At 32.8% G+C, this 12,461-nt stretch overlaps 1 protein-coding gene across 1 annotated transcript; it reads left to right on the top strand.

Annotated features, from left to right (window-relative positions):
• Nucleotides 1-698: 698 nt before the first annotated feature.
• Nucleotides 699-11,906, top strand: LOC132725946 (baculoviral IAP repeat-containing protein 3-like). Its single transcript, XM_060711167.1, has 8 exons — nucleotides 699-923; nucleotides 4,755-6,115; nucleotides 6,363-6,536; nucleotides 7,574-7,710; nucleotides 8,143-8,182; nucleotides 8,503-8,637; nucleotides 9,253-9,786; nucleotides 10,142-11,906. Exons 2-8 carry the CDS (start codon nucleotides 5,188-5,190, stop codon nucleotides 10,360-10,362), a joined length of 2,169 nt encoding a protein of 722 aa, XP_060567150.1. The 5' UTR covers nucleotides 699-923; nucleotides 4,755-5,187; the 3' UTR covers nucleotides 10,363-11,906.
• Nucleotides 11,907-12,461: the final 555 nt, after the last annotated feature.

The following is a 12,461-nucleotide window of genomic DNA, read 5'->3' on the forward strand; positions in this document are numbered from 1 at the left end:
ATATTTACACCAGGGGTATGATTTATCAATAAATGATAGAGGTTGTAGGCCTACTACATTGCAAACCAGTAATTCTAGCTTACGGAACGTCGGTGCCCGATCTACTCAGGTGCCCGTTCGTTCCTCTAATAAGACACGGAGGTGCACCTGGGGTCTTCTTTCACCAGTAACAGTAAAGCTGGAAAATCGCCATAAGACCGCTTATGTGACCCCCCCCCCGAAAACAAAATAGCAATAGCTTATAATTTATAGAAATCTACATAAAAACAAATTAATATTTCGTTTTAAACAAACATCATTCGAATAGAAAATTTCTACATGATTTTTGAATAATTGAGAAGTAGTAGATTCTACTAACGACCCTCAGCACCGTGCCGTTAACGTCACGTCTAGGAGATCGAGCTACGACGTTTGCTCAATACAGGTCTTTCGATCGGTTGAAATTAATAAGTATAATGTCTGTGCTAGAACAAGTGTAGATCTATTTTGCTTTGCATTGTCGCTCTGTTTACTTATAGACCGTTCTCTACACAAACTATTTCGGAAATCATGCTATTTATGAAATACGTGACATATATATACAGACGGCACGGTTCATTTCCCCTGCAATGCCCACTTCCTTCAGTGTTGCGGGACCGTTTTCAAACACAACAGACTAACCAGTGCTTCATTTTAAGTAAACTGCGTAAAAAAACGCGGGAATCCCAATATTTAATTTTGATGACGTCAGACATTTATATAAAACGTCATCACTTTTATTAGGACGGAATGCGTTCACAAAGCTATGTTTAGATCTCAACTATGAAAATATTTTCACCCTGGTTTGGCAAACCAACAGGCCGCGCTTCGCACCAACCTCGTGTATTTGAAATTGACCGCCAAATCTACCGTAAAAATGACGGGAATTAACTGACATTTTTCAGGTAAAGAACTTTTATGTAGATCTAGATTTACTTTATTTTCCATACAGTACAGTACAGTACGGTAATAAGAACTTTTTACGTTAGATCTCAATTACTTATTTACCGGAACGTCCACGCCATTTGTCCACACAAGGAAAAAGTAGATCGGATATGAACATACCAATAAATAAATAAATTCATACTCTTGTCGAGAAAAAGTAAAGAAATACAATGGCATACTCTTTTATACGTTTCAATATATGTTATTTTAAGGTTCTCCACATTTGAAATAACTCTCTCCTAACTCCCTCAATATTGAGCGTGCTGGCTGTACCTTACCATACGTTATAAGGGTATGTATTCTGATAAGCCAAGTCGTTGAAAAAAACCTCAACTAACAGAATGGAATACTATAAAACAGATAATTACTGATGCAGTTCATTTTGACAATTTTCACTTACGGCCCTGCCCAATGGCATCCACCATTTTTGCCAATCACCTGACCTACTTCCAATCGGTGTGACAATTTAAAGTCATTTCTTTGGGTGAAAAGGTGAAATTTTAGCAATTAATCATTCAAGCGCCTTGTCTATATATCTTATATACCGGAATACGATTTATTTGCAATATTGATTTAATGCTTCTGGATGGACAGATGGTGTCGACCGACATTCGTTCACGTTAAGTTCTTATGATGGAAAATATGGTATTAGATATGTGCCAAACCTGAAAATCGTCAGTGAAATCCGGCATTTAACGGTAGGTTTGGCTATTGGTGTATGCAACGCGAAGCTAGAACATGACCTAGATCAAGATCCAGGGCAGCGTTTTACTAATATTGCGTAAGTTTTTCTGCAAGAATTATCGTAACTTTACGCTTACGTTTAAACTTACGTAAATCGTGTGTTCCACTAAACGTTCGTAAGCTTTTTCTTAAACTGACGTTAAAATGGTGCGTAACTCTTCAAGGGAGGTTTTAAGAAGTAGTCAATAGGGAAGCGTTTGTAATGTCCGCAAGTGAAAATGTGGATTTTTTATTCTCATTTTTAGCTCGACTATTCGAAGAATATGAGAGCTATTGTAGTCGCCCCAGCGTCGGCGTCGGCGTCAGCGTCCGCGTCGGCGTCTGCGTTGGTTTAAGTTTTTTGTAAAGTCAAATATCTTAATTATTACTTGAGATATTCAATTGAAACTTACAATACTTATTTATAGTAACAAGGTACATCAAATTGACAAGTTGGATAACTCTGCCTACAATATTGACAGAATTATGCCCCTTTTTAACTTAGAAATTTTGGTTAAAGTTTTTTGTAAAGTCAAATATCTCAATTATTGCTTGAGATATTCAATTTAAACTTACAATACTTATTTATAGTAACAATGTACATCAAATTGACAAGTTGGATAACTCTGCCTACAATATTGACAGAATTATGCCCCTTTTTAACTTAGAAATTTTGGTTAAAGTTTTTTGTAAAGTCAAATATCTCAATTATTGCTTGAGATATTCAATTGAAACTTACAATACTTATTTATAGTAACAAGGTACATCAGATTGACAAGTTGGATAACTCTACCTACAATATTGACAGAATTATGCCCCTTTGGAACTTAGAAATTTTGGTTAAAGTTTTTTTGTAAAGTCAAATATCTCAATTATTGCTTGAGATATTCAATTGAAATTTAAAATACTTTTTTATAGTGACAATGTACATCAGTTTGCAAAATTGAATAACTCTGCCTGCAATATTTGCAGAATTATTTGCCCCTTTGAAACTTAGAAATTCTGGTTAAAGGTTAAAGGTCTTCAAAGATATTTACTTGAAACTTTACACATGCACTTAGGGTCATATTTGTAGGGTCATAATTGTATGTCACTGACCAAGTTCCATAACTCTATCTTGCATTAAGGCTGATTCATATCCCCTTTTCTACTTAGTCTCTTGGTTAATGTTAGCATGCAAGTTTAACATATCTCAATAACTATTAAAGATATTTATTTAAAACTTCACATATGCATTTAGGGTCATAATTGTAGGTCACTGACAAAGATCCATAATTCTATCATGCATTTAGGCTGATTTTTCTCCCCTTTTTCAACTTAGAAATTCATGGTAAAGTTTTGCTTGTGAGCTGTTATCTCAATAACTACTGAAGGGTTTGTGCCTTTTTTGGGACAATTTTATGCATTCATAATAATAAAGCAGTGATTTACTTGATAAAACATCTTAATAACAAGCCTTTGTACCTTTTCTGTCAAATTTATGTATTCATAGGTAATTAGTATTATTTTACTCAATAAAACACCCTTGTGACATTACCTTCCGAAAAGTCAAGCCAATACTGTATAATTAGACTCTCTCTAAGGCTTATAACATGAATTTATTAAAAAAAATAGCCCTTTTGTGAACTTAAAAAAATTTACATTATCAAGGCTCTTTTACTATCAAGCACTTAGAATAGTCGAGCGTGCTGTCCTACCGACAGCTCTTGTTAAATGAAGTGTTTAGCTTATTCACGTAACCCACATTTTAAAATATTTTTTGTTTATTTATTATTATCTTTATTGTACTTATTCATTCATCCTATAAATTTAAGAAAACCTCTTGATTTTTAACGATTTTCGCCATGCGAAAAACATGCGTAAAAAAGATGACACAAAAATGCCACATGCAAACAAAAGCTATTAAAGTTTGTAGTCATCATTGCAGTGTAACTATTAAGTATTTTAGTGAAGTAATGATATCTGAATATTTGTCATAAAAACAACTGCAACAGATAATTTTATGTACATTTGCATATTATACAATTTAATGCACACATAAAGTTCATCATCTTTTTAGATACTATCCTATCCCGTCTTCACTTAGTTGATAAAGTATTAAACAAATGAAATTAAATAAGTTTCAGTTTACAAGTAACATTATAATTTATGTAATTTATAAAATTCTTAATAAATCTATATTTAATATGTTAAAATAATATAAAACATTTAATAACTGATTCAAATTACTCTGGGTCGATGTCAACCACGACTAAGGGCGGTATGGGTATTTTTGGGGAAGAAGATAATAGTTTAAAGACTTTCGTCTTTAAGCTGATAGGATGACTTCCATATTCGTATATGTTTTTTTTATTTACTTAATTTTATTTTCAACAAGACTTAGTCCTTAAAGCAACAAGTCCGTAATGCCACATTATCTTTTCCTTACTTAGACTTTACTTTTCTAAAGCCGCTTTCACCATGAAAATATATAACCAGTCACATCTGTCTCTAAAATTCTCGTTTTCCTTCTCTGCCATTATTCATAGATGATGTCAGTCTTACTAACGTAAGTTTTAAGTCAACAAAATTTAAGCGTAACTCTACGTAAAAACTTGCGAAATTCTTACTTACGCAAATTTTTAGTAAAACACCTTAAAGTTTACGTAAAAAAATCTTACGTAAGTTAAAACTTACGAAATTCTTACTTACGCAAATTTTTAGTAAAACACCTTAAAGTTTACGTAAAAAAATCTTACGTAAGTTAAAACTTACGCAAATCTTAGGCGTAAGTACGTTAGTAAAACGCTGCCCATGCAGCTGGTGTAAATATTTACCCGATTCATGAAGTCACTTGATTATATCATTCATATTCAAAGTCATTCAAGGTCTTTATATAGATGTTAGATTTGGATTCTTAAGCTCTAGGGTATACTTAGATTTCACATTTAGATTTCTTGAGATAAAAATAAACGAAATTTCAGTACTAGTATTCAAGAAAATTGAGGCTGAGCAGACAGTTAGAATAAGAGTCAAAGTAGGCCTTGTGTATATTCAAACTTATAGAATTTGTCTTTTTCTTTTTTTAGGAAAGTATCTTTCGTCACAAAGTCGTATAAGTTTTCTCAGGCTCAGATGACAAATTGTGTTCACTTTTAAATGTAGACGTGATCTAGATGTACTTATTGAAGGTACATACAGGCCGGTACACTGGACACTTGTTCATCTACATGTCCGTACGAAACGTACAGAGGGGCAAGAATAGTGGAAAGGCGTGGAGATATTGGCTTATGTTGCTAATGGTGGCGATATATATTATCGGAATAAAACGGATTATATACCAGCGTATTACATTCCGTGCCAATATAAAGATTTAAACGATACAGACGTTAAGTCTTAGATTCAATCAAAAGAACATTTTTTCATGAATATATAAAAGGAGAACCTTGAAACGAGCAGGTTTCCGTTACTTCTCGGTGAAATTTAGGGTTTGGTATATATAACTGATATCAAAATACACTTATGTCAGCGTCCTCTTCGCAGACGACATCAAATCAACAGACGTCAAGGAATCATTCTACTTTAGATGCGCAACAAACCACAGCTGAGCACCAGCCCCAATCTGAGAACGAGCAGACGACACCAAATGGAGAGACGCTTCCAGAGCAGCAGACGTCATCTGAGCTGCACGCGACATCTGAGCAGCATGCGACATCTGAGCAGCACGCGACATTTGTACAGCAGTCATCTGTGCAGCAGACGCTATTTGAGCAACTTGCGACATCTGAACAGCAGACAGCATGCGTGCAGCAGACTTCATCTGAGCAACAGACCACAACACTTTCATCAAACTCAACATTTAGTTTTGAACCTATGATGACAGTTATTAACAAAATAGCAGACGGACAACGAGTTCCGCCACAGACTACTATGAAATATGAAATGTTAAGGTTTTGCACCCTTCGATCTTTTCCAAAAGGGAACAAACCTTATATTACCAGATTGGCTGCTGCAGGATTTTATTACGCAAACGAAGGCGATGAAGTCGTCTGCTATTGTTGCGCGCGACGTAGAAGAAATTGGACAGAATTCGAAAATCCTATCGAAGTACATAGAGAATTAAATCCAAACTGCAGCTTTCTCACTCGTAATTCTGAAGTTAATGTCTCAGTCAGACAAAGTATTGAAAGCTCTACAACAGAATCTCACTCAAACCTGTCAACAATAAATAGAGGCCAGTCTAACACTAATTTTCGTAATGAATTAACTGAAGTGAATGTGTCGTCTGCAGTTGAGACTGGTTCACGAATTCAAACGAATCAAAACTCTGAAAACTCATCTTTTGCAAGCAATGTGCTTTCATCAAGAGGAGGGAACCAGTCTGTTTCACTACTTCCTGTTGATGTTCCGCAAACAACTACAGACAACCAGTCTTCAAATAATTCTACAGGTAGTGGTACTTTAGTCACATTCACATGTTCTTTTGTCCAACAATATCAGAAAGTGCAATGAATTATAAAACATCAATAAAACAAAACAAAACGAAAGAAAAACAAAACGAAAAAAAAAACAAACATCAACAAAGTTCATAATATATATATGTATCTAATTTCCTAGACTTAATTTAGTTTTTTTTTTGTATTTTTGTTGTTGTTTTTTATATATAAATTTCTATAACTGTGTTTCATTTTTTATAGGAAGCGTATCTTCGTCTGTGACCCCAAAATACCCCAAGTATATCAGCACGACATCTCGGTTGTCGAGCTTTAATGATTGTGGGGACATCGTCGTCCCACCAGACCGCCTCGCACAGGCCGGCTTCTTCTACGCTGGTTTTGGGGATTGTGTCCGGTGTTTCCAATGTGGAGTCGGTAAGTTCAAATTAATACCCCATTCAATAGAGTTTACATTTTGTTTTGATTTTGTATAATATATATAACTGAATCGCAGATGTAAAATACATTCATTTTTAGAAAACATCGACTCGTGTTTTTCAATTTTGATAATTGACAGCTTGTGCTTGTGTACAGTTCTTGCTTAGTCTTTGTCCAAGTGGCAAATCATGGGTTCGAGCCCTAATCGAGCCACGACCATGTTTCTTTAAATGACACCAGTACTAGTTGGTTCCAGGAAATGAACTCAGAAGTGATTAATATAAATTACATAAACTTGTTTCACATTCGAGTTTTAAATATTTTAAAACCATTCTTTGTCCTTCCATTTCTGTATCTATATCTATATCCCATTAACTGTTTTAAAACATTGTTTCTATGACAACGAATAGTCCAGTTATATGTTGTTTTATTTTAAGACAACTAACAGTTGATAAAGAACAAAGTAAATAAAACCAAAATAAATATGCTTTAATGGAAAAATCACTTTAAAAGTCTTATAAGACAAAAATAGGTCAAGGACAAATGGTTTTATTTCGCTGAAACAACAACGTCAAGATTGTGATGTCATATTTTGAGTTACTGCATATCGACAGTAAGCAGTTTTGTATAGAACAGAAAAGGGAAATAACTTGTACTGATTCGTTAATTTAGAATATACTGGTTGTATCCCTTCCTTTGTCTTTATTGAGTTGAAACCAAGGTTGTCCTTCAAAGTTTGTTTGTATTTCTTCAATCTTTTTATAATTTCAACCTAGGCGCTTTGTAGGGAATAAAAATTAGTGATGTATACAAATTAAAGTAGAACCAATAGATTTTGACATTAATGGGACCGCTTTTCAAATCATGACGTCATAACGGGGAAAGTTTTTTTCTTCTTCAAAATTTGAATTTTGACAGAAATGAAGTCGAAGACTACCGGAAGTAGGCAAAAGCGGTTCATAACGTTTTTGCCCGGAATTAGTCGATGTTTACCGATTCATTTGGATTTTCCTTTATAATATTGATATTTACAGGATTACGTCATTGGTCGGAGGAAGATGATCCATGGATAGAACATAGTAGATGGTCAAATGAATGTTCATACGTACGACAGATTAGAGGAAGAGAGTTCGTGAATATCGTGCAGATGGCTGTTCAGTATTCACAAAACGTATATGTTTAATTTATATTTTTAATACTTTTCATACCATCTAAAAATACATGAAAATATGTTCAAGATGTATGAATATAATTATGTGATTTTTAATTGAAAACATGCAAGTTTTTTTTTTATAATCGATCAGATCTACGTCGGTATCGAACATATTATTGTATTTAAGTCTTTTGATAGTGTAAATATACGTAGTATTATAGATTGAAAAACATTATTATTTCATACGACGTCATAGCTATGACGTTATTTATGACGTCAACACACCAAATAACGTTCTGGTAATATTTCTCTTTGGAATTATGTTAACCCGATTTGAGATAAGTATCAGGCACGAGCGTTCAACCTATGCAAATTTCTTAGAAAAAAATTCACCTAAAATAGATAAAACATATTTAGATATTTTCATAAATATATTTCTGTATTTTTAAGCAAACCGAAAATGAAGCAATTTCAACACAAGGAACTGAAGGCAAATGTTACTTTTTTTTCTTTAAATAATAACGTTTTGAAAGCACAGTAATACAAGAATTAAAAAGAATTGGACATAACTTCATATGCTAATCGATACATTGAAATTTTTGTGGTTATTAGAACTAGACATTCAACTTAATATGTTTTGGATTAAAAAAATAATAAAAATAAAACAATATCATTTTTTTCTGAGATTTAAACCTGAGCCTTGTTTAAATAATTCTTTCGTTTAGTTTTAAATAGATCTACCTTCATATATTGATTTGATAACTTCCTTACATATACTTTAACTTAACGTAACGAAACTTTGCATATCAGCAGGCAGAGGTTCCGGAAATGCGTCTGCAGACATAGATAGACTGATGCACACAAACGCTGCACAAAGCGTCTTGGAGATGGGTTATCATCCTGACGTCATTAGAAGAGCTATCAGAATGGTCCTGTCCTCAACAGGTTTGCATAAAAAATTGTCAAGATTGCTTTGTTTTTCTGGTTTTTTTTTTCTTTTAAAATTTAATGAATTTAAAACAAACTGCGATTAAAGCGTTTGCTTTGTAAACTTTCTCAAGCAATGTTCGTTAATAGTCAACAAAAAGCTGAGATACGTTCTTTCCCAAATGAAACGCAATATAATGCTTGCTAGGTAAGATTATGGGTCCATAATTGATTGAACTACAATGTGAGAGTTCTTTTTAATTGATTTGGAACTTCTGAAATAAAACATCATTCAGAGTAGTAGCTGTTGGTAGTCTTTTATAAACATTCATAGTGAATACGTTTTGAACAATTCGTTAGTATGATTTTATAGAAATACAAACATCAAAATTATTAAATTATACTTATTTCTAATTTCTAGATCGAAGCTATGTTGTTTTCTATTGAAACAAATTATTTATATTTTTATTATAACATTATCCACTCCAGTCGCTGATTTACATCAATTTAATTTTTTTGTCTTTAAGGAATTGCCCAAGTTGTGCTTATTTCTCATGTATGTGAAAATATTGTACGATTAAAATTTTTTAACAAAATAAAATGTTTAATTTTATTTCTTTATATCTTTATTAGGACATGGAATTTTAACAGCTACAAACATAATGGAGAAAATCTTTGAAATTGAAGACTCTGAATCTCAAGGAAATACTGCACATGAGAATGCGGAATTACGCGCACCTGCAAACACTGAAGCACGCGCACCTGCACACGTAGAAGCACGCGCACCTGCAAACGCAGAAGCTCGCGTACCTGCAAACGCAGAAGCTCGCGTACCTGCAAACGCAGAATCACGCAAAAGTAAAAATGAAACATTTAACACAACAACACAGGAAATACAAGGTTTAGAAAATAGACACGAAAGCGCAACTCCTCAAAGCGCCCCTTTAGAAAATGTTAGTGGTGCTGTTGCCAAGGGTAACGAGAAACTGCTTAATAATGGTTCGTCTGAAAACCAACCGGAAACTGCGACACGTCATAATGATGACGACAAAACTTGTTCTGGGAATGTAAATGGTAATGAAAGCCAAGGCAAACAACAGAACGTGTCGTCAGACGAAAGTAAACGGGCAAATTCAAAGCAGACGACACGTGAAAGTCACGCAAGCCGTAAGAAATTTTTAAGATATAAATCTTAATTAACAGAATTTTTGAATTTCTTAATTCTTGTGTTTGCATTTTTAACAGTACAATAACAAGTAATAAAGTTGTTTTCTTTTTTGGAAAAAAAAAATCAAGATATAAAAACAACCAAATCTAACTGCTAAGAAATTTATTTGCATACAATTATCTAGCAATGCTATTTTATTCAGTTTAAAGTGACATGTTTTCAAACAAATGTACAATAAATAAACAACCAAAAAATACCATAATTTTCGTTCAAATGAATCATTTGATTGGCCATTTATGGCCGTTTTTCTTCTGGAATATAAAAGACATCAATCGTATTTTATTTTCCCTACAGGTGATGCACATCTTAGGGAACAGAAAAGGCTAAAGGAGGAAAATGATATGTTAAAACAACAATCTTTATGTACAAAGTGTCATGTTAATGACGTTTGTATAGTTTTCTTACCATGCGGACACCTTGTCACGTGTGAAACCTGTGCACCTACTGTACGATATTGCACGGTGGTCACGTGCGGCAAATATATTAAAGGTACCGTGCGCACGTACCTGGCTTAAAGAACTTAAGGAAAGAAGGACAGCTTGATAGAAAATGCATATATGCACGAACTTATCTTATAAAGGAAAAAGCCAATGTAACATAACATAACAACGGTTTGGTAAAGAAAAAAGTTATTGTTCAGGAATACCTTACCGTTCTTTTCCAGCCTTGAGTTAAAAATGATGAAAATGTTTGGTGTATTAGGTGTGGAGTGGCATTGACATATGATTTAAATACTCATCTCGAGTTCATCTTCACGAATTCACAATTTAAACATTCAAAATATACGAATTCACGATTTCAACAAATAAATTTCACGATTTTAACTTCATGAATTCAAGATTTCAACTTAATGAATTAACGATTTCAACTTTACGAATTGACGATTGTACGGGTTCAGTATAACGATTTAAACGTCATGAATTCAACTTCATTCAATAATGTGTTGACTGTCATGATTTCAATTTCGTGAATTCATGATTTCAGAATTTCAGCTAATTTAAGACATATCCTGGAGTAAGATTCTACGCGGAGATTTTTTTCTTTTTTTTTGTACATATGTTCTATGGGTTACATAGAACAAAAATCAGGTTTAAAAAAATAGGGGTCACCATGCTCGTTTTTTCACAATGTCGCTTTTTCAAGGGCCATTACTCTGTATGTCTTTAAAAAATGATATTCAGACAATTATAATCAATAATTGTAATAAAAGACAAGAAATATACATAAAAGTCATGATTTCTTCTTCAAATTATATTTATTGAGCATTTTAAAATACAACAGATATAAAAATCAGTACATTTTGGGTAAAAAATGATGGAATTTATGTCTAAAATCTTAAACCTAAGGGTTGATAAACAGACAAAATTTTGACATTTTTGTCTGTAAAATAAATTCTAACGCAGAGAATTTGTCCATATTTCTAATTCAATTAGCTAATTATATATGCTTACAGAAAATACAAAGAAATATATGCCTTACCATGCTCGTTTCTGAGTAAAATGGCAAGTTATTACCTCCCCTTAATAGTAAAATGTGGCTAAATGATCATTTTCATGATTTGTAGCAGTTATAAAGGGTACAGAATGTAAAGTTTTAAAATAAATAATACATTATTAAGACTGCATAAAAATAGAAGTGGCTGTCTTTTCATACTTGTTTTGGAAGAAAACAAAACAGTTTTATTACCTCCCTTTATACGTAAAAAATAGCCATTTTATAATGTATCTATTTTTCATAATTTTTCAACACCATGAGGACTAGATTTCCTTGTCTTACATGTTTCTTTAAAAAAAATAATTGTTATTCTTCATATAAAATAAATAATCAAACATGATTTTTGTTTGTTTCAGTTATTATTACATCTTTCAATGAGATGTTCACAACTTGTATTCATGAGAAAAAAAACAATATGAAATATGATATAAAGCAATTTTTTTCTATTCATTACATGCTTTTATACTTTTTTTTTAAATAGTCAAATGCCACATAATATCAACAAATCATGATGTCACAAATGTTTTGGTAGAAAATAGTGAGTCAAAATTTTTAATTATAATTTACACTTCAACTTATGTTTGAAAATTCTGCTGAAATTCCTTTCAGTAATATACTTTTTTTGTATATTTTCGTTTGGATTTACACAATTTTATGTACATAATTGAAAACACTTTCAATAATACGGTCCTTTTTTGTTTACACGGTGACGTTTACTCGTCTCGACAGAATTAGAAACACCGCATATACAGTCTATATATAGCAGAGACCCATATCCATATCTCACTTCCCTTGAAATGTTACTTAGAATAAGGTTTTCACTGCACTCAGTGCACTTTAACTTGTCCGCTAAATATCCTAGTTCAACTATTTACGACCTTCTCTCCAAGATGGCACATCGACACCAATTTCATCCACATTGTTGTCAACAGAACACTGAAATGATTCGTCCGAATCAGCGTTGACTTCTGTTACGCAGTCATTTTTACTCTCCGGTACATGCGACTTGGCAAAAAACTTGATATTTCCGATACTTTCTGATCGTTTCTTTGAAATAAAGGAACCTGACTTACTACTATTTCGCAAAGACATTTTAAACGACGATTTATATTTGATTTTG

Source organism: Ruditapes philippinarum, unplaced genomic scaffold, assembly GCF_026571515.1.
Source record: "Ruditapes philippinarum isolate M1 unplaced genomic scaffold, ASM2657151v2 ctg473_1_1_1_1, whole genome shotgun sequence".
NCBI lineage: Eukaryota > Metazoa > Mollusca > Bivalvia > Venerida > Veneridae > Ruditapes > Ruditapes philippinarum.